We start from the raw sequence: 25,920 nt of genomic DNA, 5'->3' as shown, positions 1-25,920 counted from the left end.
ATTTCATGTCCTTAAGTCTGTAGAGTAAATTCACAAATTTTCCACATTGGTAAATTGGTCCATGTGTTCACATATTTCAAATGAATTACATTTGGATTGAACATATCATGTATTTAGTAGACGTATGAAGTTTTGTAGGCTGTAAATTACCATCCTGTAGGTGGTAATAGAAGATAACATTCATATTTTGTCTGTATACTAGATGTTTTTTAACCAAAAGTCTATGACTATTCTGTTCATATAAAAGAACAAGTTGGGGAGAAAGGAAAATATCTGATCATCTAGAAGTTGTGGCTAACATTGGAGTATTTGTTGAAGAATTTTACTAAATATTAATCACTACATGTGTACTGTGTGCCTATGTCAGGTTCTACTAGCAGGAGTATCTTTTTCCCCAGTATTTATTGGCTAGACTTTCAGCCTAAGGGGTGTGGTTTGTATAATAGTGAAAACCAAGAGACCCTAATATTTGCAAACAAAGAAGATACCACAGAATATTCAATGCTATAAATATAAAATGGCATTAGACACAGAGACATTCACATATGCACACACACATGCACATACATACATGCACACACACAGAGACGAATTTGTACTGTAAGTCATACTCTCATATTTAAGCCTTAACACGGAAAGTGTAGGAATAGAAGATTTCAGTTGGCATAAGCAAAATAACACTGTATTGGAGAAAAACAGCTTGATGTGCAATAATATTTGGAAGGTATAAATGAAAGTATAAGAAAACAAAACAAGAAATTGTCAATAATAATACAGTTGAGAATTTTGTATGCCATACTAAATGTTCTGAATATTTAATATAAGCATAGAATCAACCATGTTTTGATTTAGGACATTAACATAACAATCACCTAAAAATACACATTATTATGAATTTTTTTGCATTTGTGTATGTTACCATTCATTTCACAGGACAGTATATCCCTCTCTGTGATGAAGATGGTTACTACAAGCCTACACAATGCCATGGCAGTGTCGGCCAGTGCTGGTGTGTTGACAGATATGGAAATGAAGTCATAGGATCCAGAATAAATGGTGTTGCAGATTGTGGTAAGAGAAAGGCTCACAATTCCACAACACACAATTAAATATGTCAAAGGCTCACGAAACTTGTTAAGTCTTTAACAAAGACCTACTCTATTCTGATTATCAAATACGTAGAATACATAAGAATGTTAGGGGTAAAAAGAAGTCGGTCCTTGTGTATTGTAAATTTCTATACTAACAATAAAAATATACAAAACTGATGCATTTATGTATATTGAAGAGAATAAAAGCTGAGTTCCAATTCCTACTTTAAGTCAAAATGTCTGCTACATACAAAGCAAACATCTCTCGTTCTACGTCTGTAAAATGCAGGTGCATAGTCTGTCTCATACAGATAAAAGAAAACATTCTCATTAATTCTAATCTAAGTCTGTAAAACATAGTGCACAGTGTCTGCAGATCCATGTAGAGAGGTTGTCTGCAGTCCTCTGGAGGAAACGCTTTGTGTAATATGACCCTCATCCACCAAACCAAATGAAGCCAATCCAAGCAAAGCACAATTTCAACTCTACGAAGTGTGAGATAGACTAACACATTACTTGTTTCCTATGTTTACATATGAAAAACATCATGTATATGTTAAATGATAGTTTTAGTGAATGTTCTAATTATTTTATGAACATGTATTTTATGTGTCTATCTAAAGATTATGTAAGAATTTGGCATTATATGTATTTTAAAGTTTCCAACTTTTATCAAAAAGTTTTCTAGAAAGTAAGATTCAAATTAGTGTTTGTGTTAAACAGAAACATCACTATACCGAACACCTTACTAGAGTACCCTCCCAACCCCTACGATGGTTTAAATACAAACCTATCAGGCTGTTATGATTAAACATTTGGTCCCCAAATTTTGATGTTATTTGAAAACTTATGGAGCTTTTTGAATATGTGGTCTTTTGGACGCTGCATGTTAGGGCCCAGGCTAGCTTCAGTATGGATATCCACTTCCTGGTTTGTCACTTAAGATGCATCTGTCATAATTTGAAAATCTCCTTCCCAATGTTCCAGCTGTTTTTGTTATTCCTGCCACCATGTTTCCCTGCCGTGATGGATCATACCCTCTAAAATTTAGCCCCAGTTAGACATTACTCTATTTCTTCATACTTGTCAGATACTTGGTCACAGCAAAAAGAGAAGTAATTACATAAACCCATAAAACAGATCTAATGGGTTATTTTCACTATTTCAATAAAAATCAGGAAAATTAAGTAGTCAGTGATAATTTGTCACTCTTGTGGAAATTTTAGACTGATAAACAAGGATTATTTAATAAGTAGATAATAGCAAATAATATTACATAATTATACCTTCCTGCCTTGCATTTATTTATTCTATAACATTGTATAGCTTGATTTGGGTGTTGGGGTCTTACACCCATATAATCAAAGCAGCAACTAGGATTCAATACCTACCTTACACAGTATTAAGAACTATAAAACATACCTTTAAAATATGCATCTTAAAATACTTAATTTATTACTTTATCTACCTGTGATAATAATAATGGATAAAGTATTTTAATTTTATGCCACTAATGAAAATTATATGCAATTGATTACAGTAAGTGAGAAAAATTACTTTGAAAACTTTATTGATGGGTTTTCTTATACTACTGCGAACATAATACATTAATTTAAGAAATAGTTTATTGTTCCTATAAATGGCAATTTAAGTTTGATATGAAGTCATCCAATTTATAACCATATAAATACATTAATAGGACTTATGAAAATTAAGACTAAAAAGGCAGTATCATTTGAAAACTTAATATTTATTACAGATATAATGAATCTATGAGAGTTGCTATCTCTAGAAATATTAATAGCTGACTTTAAGTTAATATGAGTATTAATTTTCTGTTGCTGTAGTAACAAAAGAGAAATCAATCTTACTAAGCTGCTGGCTTAATCAACACAAGTTTATTATCTTTCAATTCTGCATGACACATTACAACAGATCTCACTAAACTAAGCATCAATATTTTAGTAAGTTATTGCTATTTCTAGAGACTATTTAGAAAAATCAATTTACTTGCCTCTTCAATCTTCTAGAATTTTCTGATATTCTTTTATTATGTATCTTTCCCTCCAATTTGAATTCCAAAACCTTGCAATCTTTTTTAACATACTTTTATAGTTACATCTGTAAATTACCATTTTCTAAGTAAAAAATTGATTAAGTAGAAGGAAGTAATGGTGAAATTGCCTAGGATAGTCTCCTGTTGCAAGGTGAGTAGTTGAATCCTATGTATAAATTGCCTTTTAGTCTTAAATTGAAATTTAGATTTAGAAAGTGTATATTTCACTGTGATTACAGTTCCAACTCATATACTTGTAGGAGAAATTTAGAGACGTATATAAGACTTCTAGTCTGTCATGGAATTCTACAAAACTTGGGCTGAGATCAAATTTACTGAAGTGGAAATCTTACACTGTGCAGTGCTTTGAGGATAAACATTTTAACAAGTCAGAGTTTTAACACACAACGGTCTTCCCAAGAATAGATTTTTCTCATATCTTCATTGAGATAAACAGCAAATTTTCTTGTTTCATATAACTCAGAACTCAACTTATTCCTTAGTTAAATAAATCTGATGTTTGCTTTTGTAGCTATAGATTTTGAAATTTCTGGAGATTTTGCAAGTGGAGACTTCCATGAATGGACTGATGATGAAGGTGAAGAAGATGACATTATGAATGATAAGGATGATATTGAAGATGATGATGAAGATGAAGAGGATGATGATGATGATGATGGGGATGACCATGATGGATATATTTGATCAGTTACAGCAAAAGTCAGCAATGTTTAAATTTTTAATATTTACAAAATAATAGCATATTGAGAAGTTCCTTCTTATCCCTGAACAAAGTAATCCTAAACCCCACATATATTTTGTATAATTATTTCGAATATTGAAGCTAAAGTCATAGAACATTATGTTTAAATAAGAATTATTTAATTTTGGTTTTTATATGCCTTAGAAAAAAAGAAAACACATATGGGTTGTAGCCTGAATAGAGAAAGTTGTGAAGACTACTATAACAAAATTTTTCATAAGAACAAAATAGGTAATTGTTCCACAAACAAAAAATAATAATTGTGTGCTTGGGATCATATTTGTTGCTTTTATGACAGATTTTATAAGTTAAATTTAGAGCAACTTACTAATGACCTAAATTATATGGACTTTATCAATTAAATCAATTCAAATTGGGTATCTTCCCAAACTTATGGCAGGGAGAGGAAGAAAGATGACACATGGTAAGACTAAGTTACCACTATTGAGTATGTATTAAGTGGTGATCTTTTTAATTATGAAGTGATTCAGGATCTGATTAGGTCATTTTGTAATGTTAAGTATGGAAAACTGTGGATTCTGAGAGACAAAAGTTTTTCTTCCTACTTTTTAATGCAAATCGCATTGTGTATCAGGTAGATTTTTAAAAATATTGTTAAACAACATTATTTCTAGATTTTCTATCTTTCCAATGAGCATCTGGGTACAGAACTTTATTTAGGAAGAAAAAGATTCATTTCAACAACTTTTTCATTAAATATATTTCATTTGATCAAAGGTCAAATTTGAAAATATAAATTCTCATTTTTTTGTTTAATATAAAATTTTGTGTTTAATCTTGGAATCATGACATTTTTGTTAGTAGTGCTGGAATTAGAGAATGTGTTGTATGGTGCCTTGCAAAAATAGAAATAGAAAGAGTCAGCATGCATACCAGTATAGGATATTAGGCAATATTTAAGCACACATAATTAACAAATTATTGCTATTAAAGTCACTGCTGGAATGAAGAAAATGGAATATGTTTCTTTCTTTTTTTCTATTGTTACACAATCCCATATGGACTTGTTTATAATTATTGTGAAAAGTAGCATTTAAGATTTAACTGTAACAAAAATTATTTTGTTCACTATACATCAGTTAGCATGTTCATTAATTGTGTAGACTTTTTGACATACCACCTCCTTCGGGTATAGAGACCATACTTTTGTGCTCAGAACAGAAACGGGAAATCCTGTTGAATTTTACATATTGGTATCTTTCACTTCAACAGTGAATTTACAGATTTCCTGGGATATTATTCGTAGACATAAATTTGGTGAACTTGTTCCATCTAATTTCTACACATTAAATGAAAACTTCAGTGTTGACCATACATAATATTTAAGCTATAATGCATTCTCTCTCTCTCTTTTTTTTTACTGTTTATGTATAGTTTACAAAATAAAGAATCTTGTAACCAAAGTAAGCAGCTCCTTAATGGTTTTCTGGCATACATAGTAGCATGGGGAGTTTTTAGTTTGTTTCGTGATTCTGGAAAATAACATACCACAACAATCAAGTCAAGAAATGTTTCGTGAGTTTACTTTTTCAGTTTCTAAACCAGAATTGTTTGTGTCTTAAGGACAGTTAAGATTATTTTTGTTTGTTGGTTAATCTTAACGTGTTCACTTGTTAAAATATTGCAAAATAAATAATTTTCTTTCCAAAAGAACAGCATTTTAACATTTATTTTGATTACATATTTCTTAAATTTGTTACCTATAGTTCTTAATAGACTAATTGAAAAATAATTGGATAACTTTATCTATGGTAATTTTGTATGAATAATAATATTTACACTGAGGTTATCATGAAAGATTACAAATCTAATTACATATAGCTATTTAGCCTAAAACAATGATCTTGAAGTTAAACTTTCTTTATAGTGCCATCAGTCAGAATTCCAGGAAAGCAACTAATTTAGCAATAAATCAAATATGGAAAGAATACAGGGCAACAAAATTACCAACATTAACAAATGTTATCTAAATTATTTGTGTACAGTAAATTCGTTTAAATGTATATGCTTAAAGTTTAATTTATGGCAGGTATTAAGTGCCTTGACCAACATCTAATTTATACTGTATTTGTTAATTCAGTAAATTTCTGCCTGGACATTTATTTCCAATACTATAGATATTGGATGTTTGTGTTACACCAGTTACTATTCTAGTTCAGGAGATTTAGGATTGAACAAAATATTCATGCAGATGAAATTCTAGTATTCAAGGTGGACAATATACATGCATTTCTATTTCATAACCTGATACAGCTGCATGTTCTAATATAGTACATCAACTGTTGTATTATACAGAGTTAAGGAAAGAAGAAAATTTGAACTTCAGTAACATTACTCCATTCCAATTCATAAGCTCAGAGAAACATATTTAGCTAGAAGGAAGAGTTAACTTAATGGCTTACTGTTCTTTAAGCTCAATTATGATTCATGCGCAAGAAAGCAAAATAAGATAATATTTTAATCTTAATTTTTATGGCATTATCAAAATACAGAAGATCAAAAACTATGTGACATTTTAGATTACAATCAGTCAAATTCTAAACATTAAAGAAAAAGATAAGAAACTTTTGATGAAAATATTCAATGTTTCTAGTATATCATAAATTTATAAATTAGTAAATATTGTGTGTGAAGGCAAAGGCGTAAGTCAAAAACAATACCACACCAGTTTAGAATTATGATTAATAGAATGGTTATTTATTTAAAGGGGAAAAAAACTTACAGATCATCGTCCCAGACAACAGCCCTCTGTGCAATCAGGAAGGGAGTCTAGATGCTGGAAGTGGAGAAGGAAGTAAGAGAGAGCAAGAAGGGAAGGGGCCGCTTTTTTAAAGGGAGAGAGACCACGCCCCAATGGGCTGGTATCTCAGTGGCTATTGGCTGGAGGAGCGGAAGAACCTCCCACAACATGTGTGTGTATATGTATGTTTGTGTGTGAGTGTGTTTGTGTGTGTGTTGGTCAAAACGATATGTGAAGACAAGGCAGACAGAAAAATAGTGGGCTATCTGCCAGTCATTTAACACAAATCACATTCAGTTAGGAAAAGCAATCATGATGAATTAGTAAAACAGGGGCTAGAAGTACTTGCTTGCTACATACATTTTGCAGTTTTACCCACAAAGCTAAGAATGTTAAACACAATTCCTGAGTGTTGGTTCATTTATTCTGCTGATGACATAATCACAGGGAGTACCTTTACAGAAGAGCATGAATCAACTCATCCTATGTAACAAATGTTTGAAGATTTGTTTCTTATAAAATGAATTCAGACTCAGTTGCTTATAATTAATAGGGTGCTATACAATTCAATACTTTTCAAGATGATTCATTTTCATGAGAAAACTATAAAGATAGAGCAAACCAGGATTACTTATGTGTTTTGTTTGCCTGATAAAAGTATGCATGTATATTTCAACATGCTGAGATTAAACAGTGAGTTCTGGGCCTTAGATGAGACACTGAAAGCAACACCTCCCCACAGGACTCAGAGAATATCAAAGTGAGCAGGAAGAATATATGAATCAGGACAAGTAGGGAGTACTGGGAAATACTGTCTTCAGGGAAGAGACCTGGCTGTTGCACATAGGGATTAAGAGCAATTTTGTTTACCTGCACAAGAACTATACAAGTTCAAGCCAGTTAGAAATTCCATCATGTAGGTAGGAAAAGGATCTGAAGCCCCATTACTTGATAACGGCTGTTGGGTGTTGCAAGTATTTCTCCCTCCTGTCTGTCAGCTCCCACATCACAACATGGGGTTATTGACTATGTAAGCTTGTCCAATAGCTTAGGCTTGTTTCTACCTAGCCCTTTTAACTTAAATTAACCCACTTCTGTTCATTTATGTGTTGGACACGGCCCATGGCTTGTTACCTCATCTCCTACATGTTGTGCTTCCTCCTCTCAAACCCCATCTTTTCTCAGTTTCTTCTGGGCCTGGAAATCATGCTTAAGTATCTGCCATTTTTAAACCAATCAAACTGACACATCTTCACAGTGTTCAACAGGATTATTCCACAACTATTCGGGGAGGGAGAATCACTTTGCTTTCAATTTAGTCACTGGCATGCTACCTATGCCTCAGCAGATGACTCCACACTGTGCACATAGAGGCTACACCAATTAAAGTCACTGGGTGGAAAACAAATAAATATGGGGAGAACCTAAAATTGAAAATTGAAAGGAACACGTATTGTAGAGCCCAAGGGGAGTAGAAAGAAAGATGTTGGTTGGAAGTGAATTTGACCATGGACCATTATATACACATGAAATTTTCAAGAATAAAATAAAAACATGGACAGTGAATTTAGTATTGAGATAAAACATAAAATAAAAGCATTTGTTCACATTTACTTATCATATGTTAAATTACGATGAGTATACCACATAATAGATTGGCAAGATAGTATAGGCAACACAAAATGTGAGGATACTACAAAATGGGATAAAAATAGTAATGTAAATACTACTCAATAACTAAGAGTACATACTATTCTATATTTTTTCCATCTCCTGCAGGAGGAAGCTTTTCTGATGACGGCTGAACAAGTCACTGATCTACAAGTATAGCAGAATATTTATTCAATTCCTATTTTTTTTTCCTTTTAGATAACTATTATTTGGTTTTACTCCAACTCCATGGGCTATCTAGTTTCAGGTTCTCGGTCATCCAATCAGTGTCAGGTATGGGTTTCATCTCATGGAGTGTGCCTGAAGTCATATCCGTTATTCATAGGCTACTTCCACAAAGTTTGTGTCACCATTGCCTTAGAATATCTTGCAGGAGGAACATCATTGTAGAAAAGGGGTTTGGGGTTTTCTTGCTGTTTATGGTTTTGTTTTTTTTTTTTTTGATAGTAAAAAAAGTACCTTCCTGTACCAGATACTGGGAAGTAGCGGTGAAGGCTCTATGTAGGCATCAGCTCTGCATCTCCATGTTCAATGAATTGTGCAGGTGCTGTCTTCAGCAATAGGACTTCACTGTCAGTTTGTGGAGAGTAACACATAGTTTTGGCAACAGCCTAGGTTGTTTGGGGGTTCCCACAGGATCCCTTGGGCCAACAACTCAACTAGATTTGACCCAGTCCTCGTACTGGATATTTTATTTAGAGACAAAGGATGGACTCTTGAAACTCTCTCTCCCCCAGTTTTGGCAATTTCATTTAGATCGCCTTCTTATACATGTGTATTTTATGAAGTTTCTATTCTATTAAATTTAGTTGTGTTGGAAGGTTTGTGTTGGCTGGTAGAGGAGGCATTTCTCATGGTCTGGCAGATTATCCTAATAGATTAGCAACATGAAACACTCTTCCTCCCAGTGAACTTCTGGCCTCTACCTATACTTAAGTCAACAGTATCCCTGGAGAACTGGCCTTATCTCTAAACCAGATGCCTTTTTTATCATTGCTTTACTCTTGGCACAGATTCCTGTTAGAACATTTGTGCTAGGACTCTGCTATAGGAACCTACTGCCATATAGGAAACCTTGTGATAGGAGCATGCCAATTAATGCAAATTAGTGTTTGTCCCCAGGATCCCAATCTTATATGTTTATTCTCTGGAATAATGATGAGCTCTCTCTTGAAACCTGATACTCCATTCATACCCATAGCCATTTGAACTCTGTTCCCTTTTTCTGTTCCCTCCACCCTTGTGGACAAATGCAGTCTACAATTTCAAGAAAGAAGCAGAACCACATAGTTGTATCTTTCCACAGTCCTTAACACAACCTCCTTTCTCCTCCCCCTCTGAAGAAGGACACTAAAAAGAAATCCCACACTTGCTCAGAGTTGAATATAATAAAGGGTTATTTATTTAGGAGTAGACTCACAGATTACAGACCTTTGCACGAAGGGGGAAAGAGGAAAGAATCCAGCAACTGGAAGAGAGCAAGCACGTGCTTTACATTGGCATTTATGGTATATGAGGCCATGCCCAAGTGGGCCCTTAACTTAAAGGCTACAGGCTGAAGGAGTTCCTACAGCTCCCCTCCCTACTTGATCTACCTAGTCAAGCCCCGGTTTCATCCATATCTATCTTTTCTATTATACTTTCTTAGGGAGATATATCTGTTCCTTCTAGTCCCTTAGTCTATGTCTGCCCTCTGTGGTTCCGTGGATTGGAGCTTGGTTATCATTGACTTAATAATTAATATTCACATAAAGGCAAATGCATACCATATTTGTCTTTCTGAGTCTAGGCTACATCAATCAGGATTTTCTTTTTTTTTTTTTTTTGTTCCATCCATTTGTCAGAGAATTTTATTTTTTTAAGGACCTGGGTAATATTTAATTATGTAAATGCACCAAGTTTTCTTTACCCATTCTTCTGTTGACAGACATCTATGTAGTTTCTAATTCCTGGATATTATGAATGGAGCAACAGTGAACATGTTTCTGTGAAAGTGTTTCTGTGGTAAGATGAATCATCCTCTGGGTATATGCACAGGAGTGGTAAAGCTGAATCTTGAGGTAGATCAATTTCTAACTTACTGTAGAACCACCACACTGATTTCCATAATGGCCTTATAATTTTGCACTCCTACCAACAATGTATGAATGTTCCTCTTACTCCACATCCTGGGCAACATAAACTATCACTTTTTTTGCTGATGTTGACCACAGACAGACATTATACAGAGAGTCCTCAGACCACTTAACTCTAATAGGGATGTGATGGTCGATCACTTCTGCGCAGAACTCAGGAAACCCTAAGGAGGAGGAGGCAGTAAGAATGTAAGAGCAAGAGGGGGGAGGACACCAAGAAAGCAAGGCATTCTAAATCAACATAAGCAAAACTCATACGAACTCACAGAGACTTATAGGCAGAGTTTTCCTGTCCCAACAGCCTATTTCCAAATAACCAACATCCGCTTTCCAAATAACTAACTCAGGGACTTATTACTTACAAATGCTCAGCCAGTACTTCAGACTTATTACCATGTAACTCTTACATTTAAATTAACCCATAATTATTATCTAAGCTTTGCTATGTGGCTCAAGGCTTATTACCTCATTTTCTATACATCCTGTTTCCTTGGTGGGTGGCTGGTGTTTCCTGACTGTGCCCTTTTTCTTTCCATCATTTTCTTAGTTTGACTGCCCTGCCTATAATTCCTGCCTTTCTACAGGCCTATCAACTTTTTTATTAAACCAATCCAAGGGGCAAATCTTCACAGTGTAAAAAGGAATTGATTATTCCATAGCAGAGCCTGAATCAGCAAGCACACTGCCTGCAAGGGTCGGCACCAAGTACTCTGTGTGTATATTATCCTCTGTGTGCATATTATGGATTCCTTAATGTGTGAATGAGTCAGTCTCTTATTCTTGTGTCCTCCTTTGGGCTCTTTTCCTTCTGTTGGTTTGTATTGTCCAACTTCAAATAGATATTTTGTTTTATATTATTATGTATTTTTAAACATTTAAATGAATAAATGAATAAGTGAGTAAAAATATAGCTACTAAGGATAATATTCAACTGTCATTTATACCTTCTGGGAGAGTGAAAATTCAGTTTTTCACCTTACCATGACACTGGGTATATAAACCACTCCAGGGAGCATATGACCAGCATCTATTGCACTCCATAGAAGTACATAGTGCTCTAAACAGAGTGCCCACATTCAATTCCCAACTACCATATGGAAGTTGGAGACAATGTCTCAAAAGTTCTTGTAACTCTAGATCCAGGTGTCTGATATCCTTTTCTGATCACTGAAGAATCCTTCATCACTGCACAGATAACCACATAGATTCATGCAATACTATAATAAAAGCAAAATAAATATTTTCTAAAAGGAAAAGAAAAAAAAAACACAGAAGTTAGGGTGTTTCAAAATGGTATGGATATGTAAGTAAGTGAAGATAAGACAAATAATAAATCCAAGGTCATGCAGATGACCTAGTTATGCTCAGTGGGGCGTGAAGGAAAGGAGGTCAATAAGGGTGGGAGGTAAGTGAGGGGATGTGTGACTAATAGGAATCCATTGGCACATGAATGAAATTGTCAAAATCCGTATTTAACTAACTAAAACACTTTCAAATGTTTAAAACATTTCCACAATAATTTTGAGAAGCTGTATTCATGTATATTTACTTCAAGTACTTTAGATTAAATGGTGTACATACTAAGTTCATTCAGAAAATTGAAGAGGCATATTATTTAACAAAGAGATGAAGAACCATATAATTCACTGAAAGTCACCACACCTAGTTCCAGGATCCTTTCTCACTATGTGAGAGACATGTTTCTTTTGCTTCTTCAGAACCAAATTGAGATTATGGTACCATATCCAGCTAAGAGTCTGGGAACCGAAATAGTTTATATGACACTAAGCAAACCAGATTTTACTGTTATTTGAAAGTAAATTATCTCTCACAGGCTCACATATTTGAGCAGCTGTTTTCCAGATGGTAGTGCAGTTTGGGAAGGTTGTAGAACCTTCAGAAGGTCTATTCTAGCTGGAAGAAGTGGGTTCCTTGGCAGGGTTCACAGTCTAAGCTGAACTCTGCTTCACTTCCTGCTTCTCATATGTGGATACAATGCTATCAGTCTCGGGCTCCTGCCACCTTTCTTTCCCTGTCTGCAGTCATAGCTTCACAATATTCTTTATCCCTTCGGGACCTGTAAGCCAAAATAATTACTTTATCTTTTGAGTTTCCTCTTCAAGGTATTTTATCAAAGCAACAGAAAAAGAAACCAAGACAGGTGTCGAAGCAACAGTTTACACGCAGTTGGTATTGAACAACAAGTCTGTGTACACCATTAAATCCTACATTCTAAGGTCACCAATCATACCAACATGTCATCATGTCAACATTTAGCTCTAAATCTACAGTAATTGTGCACACAAATGCCTTATTTTATAGCATACTTTGATGGAGAAGTCATCCCATCTAAAGTGAAATATAGAACTAATTGATTCAATTAATTAATGGAAAGGATGGACATAAAAGATTACATTGTAAGCCAAAAGTTGGGGTGACATTTGCCAAGGTTCATCCATGACGAATTCATATATTCCAGAGTAGGGGTGTGTGGATTAGAAATGTTTGGCAGAATAGACAGATAAACAGACATAGGATAGTACTAGAAGGCAACTCAGTGAATACTCAATCCGCCGATGTTTATTTTCTGTATGCTTATATACCCCAAAACAGCATAGGGGAATGAAGGCAAAAGACTGCTTTAATAGGACATATAGAACAGCCAGAACAGTTATTTATTTCAATATTGAGACAAGTCACTATTTCCTGAGTTAAGCATTTTGATGTTTTGGGCAGAATATGTAGTGAATACACCCTAGACCAAGTATCCTATAGGCACTAAAACCATCCATCCCTGGGCTTTTTTTGGTTGGGAAGTTTTTACTGAGAGCTTGTTTTTCTCTGTTTTCATTATGTGGGTACTTAGTGCTATAAACTTTCCTCTTAGCACTGCTTTTATAGTGTCCCATAGGTTTAGATATGTTGTGCCTTCATTTTCATTGAATTCAAGGAAGACTTTAATTTCCTTCTTTATTTCTTCTTTGAATCAGGGGTGGTTTAGTAGTTGGCTACTCAATTTCCATGAGTTTGTAGGCTTTCTGAGAGTAGTATTGTTGTTAAATTCTAACTTTAATCTCTAGTCATCTGATAAGACACAGGGGATTATGCCAAATTTTTTTTTTTGTATCTGTGGAGATTTGCTTTGTTATTTAGTATGTGATCAATTTTAGAGAAAGTTCCATGAGGTGCTGAGAAGAAGGTATATTCTTTTTGTGTTTGGGTGGAATGTTCTAAATTTTTACAATGGAAAAAAGAAAGCATCTTCAACCAATGGTGCTGGCATAACTGGATGTCAACATGTAGAAGAATGAAAAAAGATCTGTATCTATCACCATGCACAAAACTTAAGTCCAAATAGCTTAAAGACCTCAATATAAATTTGATCACACTGAACCTGATAGAAGAAAAAGGGGGAAGTAGTCTTCAATGCATAGGCATAGGAGACCACTTCCTAAATATATCCCCAGTAGCACAGACACTGAGAGCAACAATAAATAAATGGGACCTCCTGAAACAGAAGCTTCTGTAAAGCAAAGGACACAGTCAATAAGACAAAAAAGCAGCCTACTGAATGGGAAAAGATTTTCACCAACACCACAGCAGATGAAGAATTGATCTCCAAAATATATAGAGAACTCAAGAAATTAGACATTAAAATTCTAAATAACCCAATTAAAAATGGGGTACTGAACTAAATAGAGAATTCTCAACAGAAGAATCTGAAATGGCCAAAAGATACTTAAGGGAATGTTCAACATCCTTAACTATCAGGGAAATGCATATCAAACAACTCGGAGATACCATCTTACACCTGTCAGAATGACTAAGATCTAAAACACTAATGATAGCTTATGTTGGAGAGGATGTGGAGTAAGGGGAATAGTCATCCATTGATGGTGGGAATGAAAACTTCTGCAATCACTTTGGAAATCAGTGTGGCAGTTTCTCAGAAAACTGGGAATCAACCTACCTCGGGATTCAGCAATTCCACACTTGGAAAAATACCCAAAAGATGCTCAACCATACTACAAAAGCATTTGTTCTACTATGTTCATAACAACATTATTTGCAATAGTCATAAGATATAAAGAACCTAGATACCTCTCGACTTAAAAATGGATGAAGAAAATGTGGCACATTTACACATTAGAGTGCTACTCAGTGGGAAAAAAAATTGACATCTTAAATTTTGCATGCAAATGGATGGAATTAGAAAACACTATTCTGAGTGAGGTAACCCAGAACCAAAAAGATGAATATGGTTTGTACTCACTCATAAGTGGATACTAGCTATAACAAAGGACATTGAGCCTATAGTTCATGATCCCGAAGAAACTGAATAATAAGGTAAACCCAGGGAGAAACATATATAGGCCCACCTGGTGATTGGAGACAGACAGGATTGCCTAACCAAATTGGGAGCAGGGGGTAGAGGGAAGGATGGAAAGGAATGAGGAGAGGAGAAGGGGAGGGTTGAGGAAAACTTGAGGGAGTAGGATGGTCGAGATGGAAAAAGGACAGAGATAAGAGCAAGGAAAGGGATATCTTCATTGAGGGAACCATTTTTTTTCTTTTTTTATTGAGAAAAGGAGAAGAAAAACAAAACAAGTTTCCACCTCCTGCCAGCCTCCCATTTCCCTCCCCCTCCTCCCACCCTACGCCCCCTCCTCCCACCCTTCTCCCCCTCCCCCCACTCCTTTCCCCCTCCCTCTCCAGTCCAAAGAGCAGTCAGGGTTTTCTGCCCTGTGGTAAGACCTAGGACCTCCCACCTCCGTCCATAACTAGGAAGGTGAACATCCAAACTGGCTAGGCTCCCACAAAGCCATCACATTAGGTAGGATCAAACCCCCGTGCCATTGTCCTTTGCGTCTCATCAGCCCTCATTGTTCGCCATGCTCAGAGAGTCCAGTTTTATCCCATGCTTTTTCAGTCACATTCCAGCTGGTCTTGGTGAGCTCTCAATAGATCAGCTCTACTGTCTCAGTGGGTGGGTGCATCCCTCTTGGTCCCGACTTCTTTGCTCATGTTCTCCCTCCTTCTGTCCTCATTGGGACCTTGGGAGCTCAGTCCAGTGCTCCAGTGTGGGTCTCTGTCTCTATCTCCATCCATCACCAGACGAAGGTTCTATGATGATATGGAAGATATTCGTCAGTATTGCTCTAGGATAGGGTCATTTCAGGTTCCCTATCCTCAGCTGCCCAAGGAACTCACTGGGGACCTCAGCTTGGGCACCTGGGAGCCCCTCTAGGGTCAGGTCTCTTGCCAACCCTAAAGTGGCTCCCTTAACTAAGAATTGTGGTTCCGTGCTCTCCTGTCCAACCTTCCTTTATCCCAGTCCTCCTGTTTTCCCAAGGCCCGACCTCCTTCCCTTCTAACTTTTCTCTCCCCATCTCCCCTTACCCCCATCCCACCCCACCCCCAAGATCCCAATTTTCTCCCCGGCAATTTTGTCTACTTCCCTTAGCCAAGAGGATAACTATATGTTTTTCCTTGGGTTCCCCTTCTTACTTAGCTTCTTTAGATTCACCTATTGTAGACTCCGTGACCCTTATTTATGGCTAGAAACCAATTATGAGTGAGTACAACCCATGTTCATCTTTTTGGGTCTGGGATACCTCACTCAGGATAGTGTTTTCTATTTCCATCCATTTGCATTCAAAATTCGAGAAATCTGGTTCTTGAGAAATTCCCAGGAATCCATAGGGATGACCCCGTCTAAGACCCTGGGCCATAGAAGTGAGGGGACTAATGATTATCTTTTTTTTTCTTTTTGAATTTTAGAGACGTGGTTTCTATGTAGCTTTGGAGCCTGTCCTGGATCTAGCTCTTGTAGACCAGGATTGTCTCGAACCCACAGAGATCTGCCTGCCTCTCAGACTAATAATTATCTTAAATATCACCATAGAACCTTTGTCCAACAGCAGATGGAGATGGGGCAGAGACCCACATTGGAGCACTGGACTGAACTCCCAAAGTCCAGTTGAAGAGTGGAAGGAGTAAGAATGTGAGCAGAGAGGTCAAGACCATGATGGGTTCATCCACTGAGGCAATTTACCTGAGTTAATGGGAGCTCACCAACTCAAGCTGGGCTGGGATGGAACAAGCATAGGACCAAACTAGTTCCTCTGAATGTGGTTGACAGTTGTACGGCTGGGACAGACTGAGGGGCCACTGGCAGTGGCACCAGGAATTATCTCTACTGCATGTACTGGCTTTTGGGGATCCTATTCTCTTTAGATGGATACCTTACTCAGCCTGAGTATAGTAGGGAGGGACTTGGACCTTCCAAGGAGCAATGTACCTTACCCTCTTTGAGAATTGGATGGGAGTTGGATGGGAGGGTGTGTCGGGGGAGTGGAAGGAGGGGAGGGAGTGGGAATTTCAAATAGTATTTTTTTAAGAATCTAATAAATTAAAAAAAAAATAACTTCTTAGTGCTGCAGATAAGGCTGAGTGATTAAAGCACCAGCTTGCTCTTGAAGAGGAGCTGAGTTCGGTTTCCAGCACTTATTGGGGAAGCTCCTAAACTCTAACTCCAGGATATCAGAGAGATCTGATACCTTCTCCTGGTTTCTGTAAGTACCTGTACTTTTATATTCACACACCCAACACAGACCTACACAAACACTCAGAGTTTAAAATAAAATACATCTTAAGGTTTTAGCTGTTGTTAGAATTGAGAAAAATGCACACCAACCTAAAGAGTATGGTGTCTGACGACCCTGTATTGAATCATGACTCTGCCAATCAGAGGCACTGAGAAAACTATTTGTACAATGGGTTGTACTTACCAAAACATCTTTCATTGCAATTTAGATTTCTTTTCTGCAAAATAAAAACCATCTATGTAAAAGAAAAGATTCTTTAATAAAAATGTATAAAAAATGAAAAAATCATCTTAATTCATATCCTAGAGATTTGTGATGCGAGGTCCCACCAAAAACCATTTAAAACAGTGTCTTGATATGTTATCCACTATTGTAGGCTTATCACACTTTTATTTTAAGAATACAGGACTATTATTAACAAATAGAATAATAATGTAGTTATAGCAATTACTATTGTTATAACTACCAATAAGACTATTATTTTCTCTGTTATGAGATTCTAGTTAAGAAAGTGACGTAACCTCTGAAGGTCACTATGAATATTAGTGCGGCAATTACAGTACAAACCCGGTAGCATCAGCTCAATATAGTGCATACAAATTTTCTTTTGAAATCAAAAATGTCCTCTTTAAAATGTTTCAAAACCACAGAGAAACCCTGTCTCGAAAAACCAAAAAAAAAAAAAAAAAAAAAAATGTACTTTTCGGGCCAGAACCCGGACGGCGGAGGCGGCTGGAGGATGCCCTCCACAGCCGGCGGGGACTGGCTGGGACCGGCTGGGACTGGAGCGGCAGCAGAGGACACAGGCCGCAGGCGGCGGGAACCTTCCTGGCAGCAGAAGCAGGCTGCAGGGACCACAGGCAACACAGTGAGCAGATCGCCCCACTACAATTAAATCAAAGAGCCAGAACCTGGAAACAACCTAGATGCCCTTCAAAGGAAGAATGGATGAAGAAAGTATGGAATATATACATATTAGAGTACTACTCAGCAGTAAAAAACAAGGGCTTCTTGAATTTTGCATGCAAATGGATGGAAATAGAAAACACTATCCTGAGTGAGGTAAGCCAGACCCAAAAAGAGGAACATGGGATGTACTCACTCATATTTGGTTTCTAGCCATAAACAAAGGTCATTGAGCCTATAATTAGTGATCCTAGAGAAGCTAAATAAGGAGAACCCAAAGAAAAACATATAGGCATCCTCCTGAATATTAACCTTCAGCAGGCAATGAAAGAAGACAGAGACCGAGACCCACATTGGAGCACAGGACTGAAATCTCAAGGTCCAAATCAGGAGTAGAAGGAGAGAGAGCATGAGCAAGGAACTCAGGACCGCAAGGGGTGCACCCACACACTGAGACAATGGGTATGTTCTATTGGGAACTCACCAAGGCCAGCTGGCCTGGGTCTGAAAAAGCCTGGGATAAAACTGGACTCTCTGAACATAGCGGACAATGAGGACTACTGAGAACTCAAGAACAATGGCAATGGGTTTCTGATCCTACTGCACGTACTGGCTTTGTGGGAGCCTAGGCAATTTGGATGCTCAACTTACTAGACCTGGATGGACTTCCCACAGGACAGGGAACCCTGATTGCTCTTCGGGCTGAGGGGGGTGGACTTAATTGGGGGAGGGGGAAGGAAATGGGAGGCGGTGGCGGGGAAGAGACAGAAATCTTTAATAAATAAATAAATTTAAAAAAATAAATAAAATGTACTTTTCAATTGAGGGATAACATTTTAAAACATTGGTGATCTGTCATTCTTTCTAGGCCTGGTTGTTCATAGATACTATTTGAGAGCCTATCTCTGGAGACTCTTTGTGTTAGAAATACTCAAGTCTGTCTTACTGATCTATTCTATGTTACCAACTTTCATGATGCTTTTTAACAGTTATGTAGGCTAGGACTGAACACAAACTAACAATTAGATAACAGCAAATCTGCCTTACTATTTTTCATTTCTTGCACTGATCTGCCATTGTGATTTTTTTTGTTAGAAGAGGCCAAAACATTTGTGATAAATATTAAAATAATTTTTATATGTACAAGAGGGGAGAACTATGGGTTATGTATTTTCATATTCTTCAGTAGCCTCAAAGATTCCAAGTATGTGACATGAATTATACATTATTATACAATTTTTCAGATATTTAAGGAATCTTACTACCTAATACATATGAGTATCAAGGGATACCGTTATAAGTAGATAACTGCTCAGCGGTTAGCTGTCTGTGCTTCCTGACATGATAGGTAAATATTTATTTATTTTTCTATTTTAGTATGATGTATTCCAAATCATCATCTTACAACTCCACACAATAAATGACTTTTCAGGCCAAACTTTATCACCTGGAGAAGGACAGGACAAATAAATAAAAATGAGGGGTTATTCCTTACTGTAAAATAGTTTTGGGAAAAAACTAACAAAATGAATTCCATTATCTAACATTTATCTAAAAAATGGAAGCAAATAATTCATGTAAATTTTGTTTCATAAAAACAGTTAGCCTTGTGTTTATAACTTATAAATATAATCATAGGCATATAATTCATTATTAAAATGTTTATGAGACACCATTTAATAATTACAGTATGATGTCACCATACAGCTCATGTTCATTTCTGAATTCTGTAACTATTCCAGTAAATATCTGAGTCTTTAAGTTATGTGAATTCCTTCATCTTATTTCCCCCTGAACTTCCAGAACAAGAGGAGAGTTACAAATATTATATTTTACATTAATTTCTACATATTCCTGATGTTTAATACATTTGAAAATTCTGAAACCATATAAGAATTTTTATTTTAAATCACTCATGCTTCTAGGCAGCCAATAACAAAAAAAAAAAAACACCTCACTTAGCAAGTAAGACAACTTAGTCATTCACCTGGCAGCCAATTCCAAATTCACTTTACACGGCCTTATTTTTATTTTTGTGTGGAAGGAGAATCTTCCCTTCTAATTTATTTTTCTTATGAGAAAAACTGTAAGTCTTTGTATGGCAAGAAAATTTGGCCAATGTCAATGAAGAATTGAGTGAGGACTAGCTAGTGTTAATATTTTTTTCATCTGTGCTTTTAATTATCCCTAAGAGGAATTTACTTCATGAAGGTTTAACTGGAAAATAATATATTTTGATTAATTATAGAAACAGCTGTGTCATATGATGCTCCAATACCTTGTAAAATATAATCCTAACTTGAAGCATGATTAATAAAAGAAAAACCCAGAGACAGTAATTGGTGTTCAACCTGAAGTTAGAAAAACAAAGCAGTCTGCCACTTGCTCTTACCTGTACCTCAATCTGAAATGGCAATGATGCCTCTAGGAATCTCAGAATGAGACTGTATGGGAGAGCTGTTTCCTTCCATTTTATATTCCTCTCTAGTGCTGGGATTATGTGCATACACCACTACTGCCTGGTTTCTCTGGTGAATTCATGTGGATACTGGGATGAAAGGTGTGTGTCACCACTGCCTGGTCTGTAAGCTTGATCAGTGTGACTGTTTCACTCTCTAAACTTCAGGGGAGCCTTATTTATTAAAATACAAATGAAATATCATTACATTAACTGAATGTAATTGTCTTCTTGCCAGGATGGCAACAAACTAAGTCCCCTTGATGCCAGCCAACAAATGTCATGTTGTATCAGAAAAAGCAAATCCCACTCTGCCCATGTTCTGCCTCAGGCATATTAATATTAGCTATGAACTTTGATGGGTCCAGTCTAAGATCTCTTCATTCAACAAAGGATCTAGGATATTTCTAACACAACTTTTGAACATTTATAAAAATAATAGATGTAATTTAAATCATCCAAGTTTTAAATGCAAATAATAAAGACCCCATATGAAAATAAGAGCTATTCGATTACTTTAGTGTGCAACTCAAAACACAGCATCTATTCATTTCGAAGGGATTTCTAGGGCATGAGTCACACAAGCATTATTGAAATGTGAGCATCCCTCAGTCTGTAATGCTTCAGGTAACCACTTCTCTTTTTTATTTGTTGTAACCTTCTTTATGACTTGTGGATCCATTGACATGTCAAAGGAGAGAAAACATACTTGACTCCATTTTGTTCCTGCTAGTGCCCAGTCAGTTAACAGTTAATGTAGATAAACAGCAAGGAATTCTCTTACACACAAAGAGAAAGAAGCCAAGTTTCTGGAGTCAGATGTAAACAATAAGTAGAAGTAAGGTGACAAACAGAGCTAAAGTTCATATTCTCTCTGTGGAAGAGAAATACCCGTGATTCCCTGAAAACCTACCAGAATAAAATACCCACTGTATTTGATTGAACCACAGCATTTTATGTCCATTCTTTTCTCAACTTCAGATAAAGCCTAGCTGTCCTAGTTGTCCTCGCCATCCCCAAATGAACAAAAACAATTGCCTTTTAGTCAGCATAAGTCATATCAGTTAATGCTTTTTCCTCCAAACACTAATCTATGACAATAGATCCAGCACGTATAAAACTTTAAAATATATAGCTATTTAAATTGTGTCGTTTTTTGGCTTATCTCTATGGCTATGTGTCTGTGTGAGTGCGTGCAGGCCTGCATATGTACTGTGAAATCACAGGCGAGGTCAGTGGACAACTTCAGGAAAGTGGTTCCTTTTTCCTATCATGTGGGTTCTAGAAATAAATAACAGGTCCCTGGGTTTCACGTTGTGTCTCTAATCATTTAGTGAGCTCTGTGTTCATTTTTATAAAATTATTTCACCTTTTTTTTTTTTTGCTATTACCAAACTCGATGGTTTCTTCTCTGTTCCTTGAACTGAAAGATTTGATTTTAAGAAGTTTTATCAGTTTCAACAACCTTTGTTCAACAATCTTTGTTGTTATTTCATTTTTTTGTTTTCATTAGAAAGAAGACAAATGACCAAACAATGGGTTCTAAATTATTGTACATTGTTAAAATCTCCATATGTGTTTATAAAGATGTGAAAAAATTACAGCTCTATTTAATATTTTCTTGTTCTTTGATAATCATGTAGATTCATTATTTTCATTCAAATTTCATCTATCTCTGCAATGATTGAAATTTGTCTCACCCATTTTCATATTTTCTGATTCGACTTTTTTTCTATGTCACACACAGACACAGAGTAGAGAAGAAAATTTGCAAACATTTATGTCTTATTCGGCCAGAAAACTTACTTTGAAATATTTTGGTGTTCTCATACTTACATCCCTAGCATCCATAATGAACAAGTATATAGAGCATCATTCTACTTGGAAAGTTATTTGTCAATTTCACTATGTTAAAATGCAATTATGCTGAAAGTACTATCAAACTGTGCTCATGTTGATGGAGTCTGTAATGATGTCTTTCTTGCATGGAAAGGCCATAAACAAATTGCTGCTGCTGTACAAACACATTAATTTCTGATGTAGGAGGAAATTTCTTTTTTGACAGAGTACACTTATACTGCAGGCATTAACACCTGCTTAATCATAAAAGCATATGTTGCCATATAATGGATCTCTACATTAACTCTTTCATAGATTTAATGAGTGAGTGATTGGGCAGCTCAGTAAAACAGACTGACTATTTAATACTCTGATATAAAAGCTTCTAAGATACCTCTCAGTACATATTCTACCAAACCCATTTAAATTGTCCTGGAATAATGACAAGGGTTATCTGACTTCCATATCATTTTTAAAACATACGTTTAACTCAAATCCTTGACATATTTGCTTAAAAAGCAATAAAACCTTGAAGTAAATTCCCTTCTTTCTGCCTTTCTTTCTCTCTTTCTTTTCTTTTTTCTTTTCCCTTTCTTTCTCTTTTGGAAATAGAAACCCTGAATATTTCAAGAAGATGTATGTTTTTCACATATATTGGGGGTCAAACTTGAGATCAGTCATGTTAGCTATAAAGTCCTTCCCAAGAGGTCTACCTGAACAATGCTCCCCTTGCTTGTCTATTCTCTGTGATGGATGGTAATACTTCACCCATGGACCTTATTATGTAGCATTAGTTTTTATTTACATAAATCTCTCAGACAGTAGAGTCCCTTACTCATCTTTAATCTACCCATAAACTACCACAGGATGCAGTTGGTGATGAAAACTCATTAAGAAGTGGGATTTATGTAGTGAAACCAAGCTACTTGTCAAAATACCAAAGGGAACAACCAATGAGACTGGTCTAAGAGCTGGTGTGTATGCAGAACTTAGGGAGACCACTCATGGTAACATAATGTGGGTACCAGATATACTGCGGTGGAGAGCAGGGTAAAAATGACCTGTTTGGAAAATTAGAGAAATGAGCACTAGGAAAAGAATGTTTTAAAACCCATGTGTGCTTTTAAAAATAAAGGAGTGTTAATGGTGCATTCTATCAGTAGTGATTTGACAGCTTTGATGGTAACTGCTGTGTTTACTCTAGGAAGCACACTAAACCTTAACAGGACTGACCAGCAATGTTTTGACAAACAGCAATATGTCTCCATGCTATTTCACTGGAAAATCACTTGTCAGCCTCATGTGGAGGCTTCGGCATCCCTTACAGCTACGATATTTTTCCTTTATTACATAGCTCAAGAATAAAATCTGTTCACCTGTTCCATGGGCATTCATTTGTCCTTTGAACAAATTGAAGTAAGGAAATTTTTTTGAAGAAATATATTTTACCTATAATGTTCTGTCATAAGTACGGTGTTGTTCAAATAGTAACTCTATTCATTTGATTTTGCCAATACGAATTAAGAAAAAACTTAATTTTGCTCAGTATTAAGAATTGGAAATTATTGCATTTTGTCACAGGAAGCTTCAAGCTATACCAAGGTTCAGCACAGTTTCAGTGAAATAATTAACTGTGGTATTGATTAGCTTTCTGATCACTGTAACCTGCAAAGAAGCAAGTTAAGGGACAGAGGCACTGTTTTGGCTCCTGATTCAAAGTAAGGCAACCTATCACTACAGAGAAGGCATAATGGTGGGAGGAGATTGTGACTGGAAACAAGAGTGTGAGGATGCTTGCTCATGTTTCAGTGAACCATGCAGCAGAAGATATAAAACGCTGGACATTAGATTTTTCCTCTTTCTTTTTCCCATTACTGTAGGACCACATACCACAAACTAGCATTCAGAATCTTCTGCTAATAGTCAATCTTTTCTTAAAAGTGTTCACAACACATTCAAATCTGTCACTAATTGGTTTCCCAGACATTACTTAATCCAATCAAGATTGCACTAAAAATTAACCACCAGAGCCAGTTTTAGGATACATTTCTCCACTCTTTAGTGGTTCTACTTTCCTTTATATATGCCTACTGCTTACCTGAGGCCATTTTATAGAGTTGCAAATGTACCATCAGCAGTTCTAGGTATCCCATCCATTATCAGTGAAAAAGCACTGAGATAGTGCCTCTCATTGACAAAGGTTTTAGGAACATTAGAAATGTACCCATAGACTACAATGAGGATTTTGAAGTAGTGATCTATGCATTGTTCCTTATTATTAGTCCAGTTATAAGACTTTAGTTTGCTTAAAACATCCATGTAAAAGGAAAGTGGGAGGTCTTATAAAAGAACAAGCTCTGGAATTTGAAAAGTTCTCCATCTCTGCTACCTGGGGTCTTGCCACCTTGGCACAAGCTAGCACTATTTAGGAGGAGAAACCATAGGGAGAAAATGTTTCTACCTCATTGGCCTATAGCCAAGTCTGCAAGGTATCTCTTTATTAATAGATGATTTGAAAAAAAACTCAGACAGCTGTGGGCATTGCTTGCCCTGTGGAGGTAGTCCTGAGTTGAGTAAGAAAGCAGGCTAAACAAGACAGAATAAAAAGAAGTATTTCTCCACACTCTAGGCTTCAGTTGCTGCCTCCATTGATGGGGAGGGTCATTTGTCTATGTGTTACTTTCATTGGTTAATAAAGAAATTGCCTTGGCCCTTTGATAGGACAGAAAATTACGTAGGTGCAGTAAACAGAACAGAATGCTGGGAAGAAGGAAAGTGAGGTCAGATGCCATGGAGCCAGCCACAAGGTCAGACATGCTGAATCTTTCCTAGTAAGCCACCACCTCGTGGTGCTACACAGATTATTAAAAATGGGTTAATCAAGATGTGAGAGTTAGCCAGTAAGAGGATAGAACTAATGGGCCAGGCAGTGTTTAAAAGAATACAATTTGTGTGTTGTTTATTTCTCGGGCTAAGCTAGCTATGTGGGAGCCAGGAGTGATGAAAATGAGGCCTGCCTGCTTGCCTAATCACTATACTCTATGTCCCTGCCTTGTCTCCCTCAATGATGTACTGTGATCAAGATGTGGAAGCAAAGTAAGCCCCTTTCCTCTCCTAAGTTGCTTTTGGCAAATTATTTATCACAGCAATAGAAAGCAAACTAGAAAATCTTATGTGGGAAGTTGGGACTTGAGGATTTACTAAGTAGATACATTATTTCATATGTTAGTGTAGACTTATCATATAGCAAAGTAATGGAGGAGACACTAAGAAATGAAAAGTTGATTTTGATCACATGTTTGAAAGGTTAAGGCAATGTTGATGAACCTCTGATAAGATATTGTACCATTGAGAGATCCTGAAAGGAGAGGCATCTCTGTTCTTGGTAACTCAGAAATTGAGCCAGGAAATGTCACAGTCCCAAGAGCCCCATCAAGGACATACACACAGTGACCCTAAATTCATATTGGACTCTACCTCTTAGAGTGGTCCCCAGCTTCTCAATGGTTGCTTTAGATTAACTGCAGGTTGTCCTGTTCCACATGGATATGTCAGGAGTTTTAGGAACCACATTACAATGTAGAGAAACAAACCGTGTGTTGTCTATTCACACAGATACATGACAAATGGCA

At 36.3% G+C, this 25,920-nt stretch overlaps 1 protein-coding gene across 5 annotated transcripts in view; it reads left to right on the top strand.

Moving 5' to 3' along the window:
• Spock3 (SPARC (osteonectin), cwcv and kazal like domains proteoglycan 3) overlaps positions 1–5,578 on the top strand; it is a 367,429-nt gene extending 361,851 nt beyond the window's left edge. For all 5 annotated transcript variants that reach the window (XM_041674838.1, XM_041674837.1, XM_041674836.1 and 2 more), the window contains 2 exons: positions 934–1,071; positions 3,680–5,578. In XM_041674838.1, the coding sequence (XP_041530772.1) occupies positions 934–1,071; positions 3,680–3,852 (311 nt within the window). In that variant the 3' untranslated portion in view covers positions 3,853–5,578. The remainder of the gene's footprint in view (positions 1–933; positions 1,072–3,679) is intronic.
• The last annotated feature ends 20,342 nt before the right edge of the window (positions 5,579–25,920 follow it).

This window comes from Microtus oregoni, unplaced genomic scaffold (assembly GCF_018167655.1).
Source record: "Microtus oregoni isolate MIOR12 unplaced genomic scaffold, Mior012 000025F_ref0000491, whole genome shotgun sequence".
In the NCBI taxonomy this organism is placed as follows: domain Eukaryota; kingdom Metazoa; phylum Chordata; class Mammalia; order Rodentia; family Cricetidae; genus Microtus; species Microtus oregoni.
The sequence above is the reverse complement of the archived record's forward strand: the minus strand, read 5'-3'. Positions and strand labels throughout refer to the sequence as shown.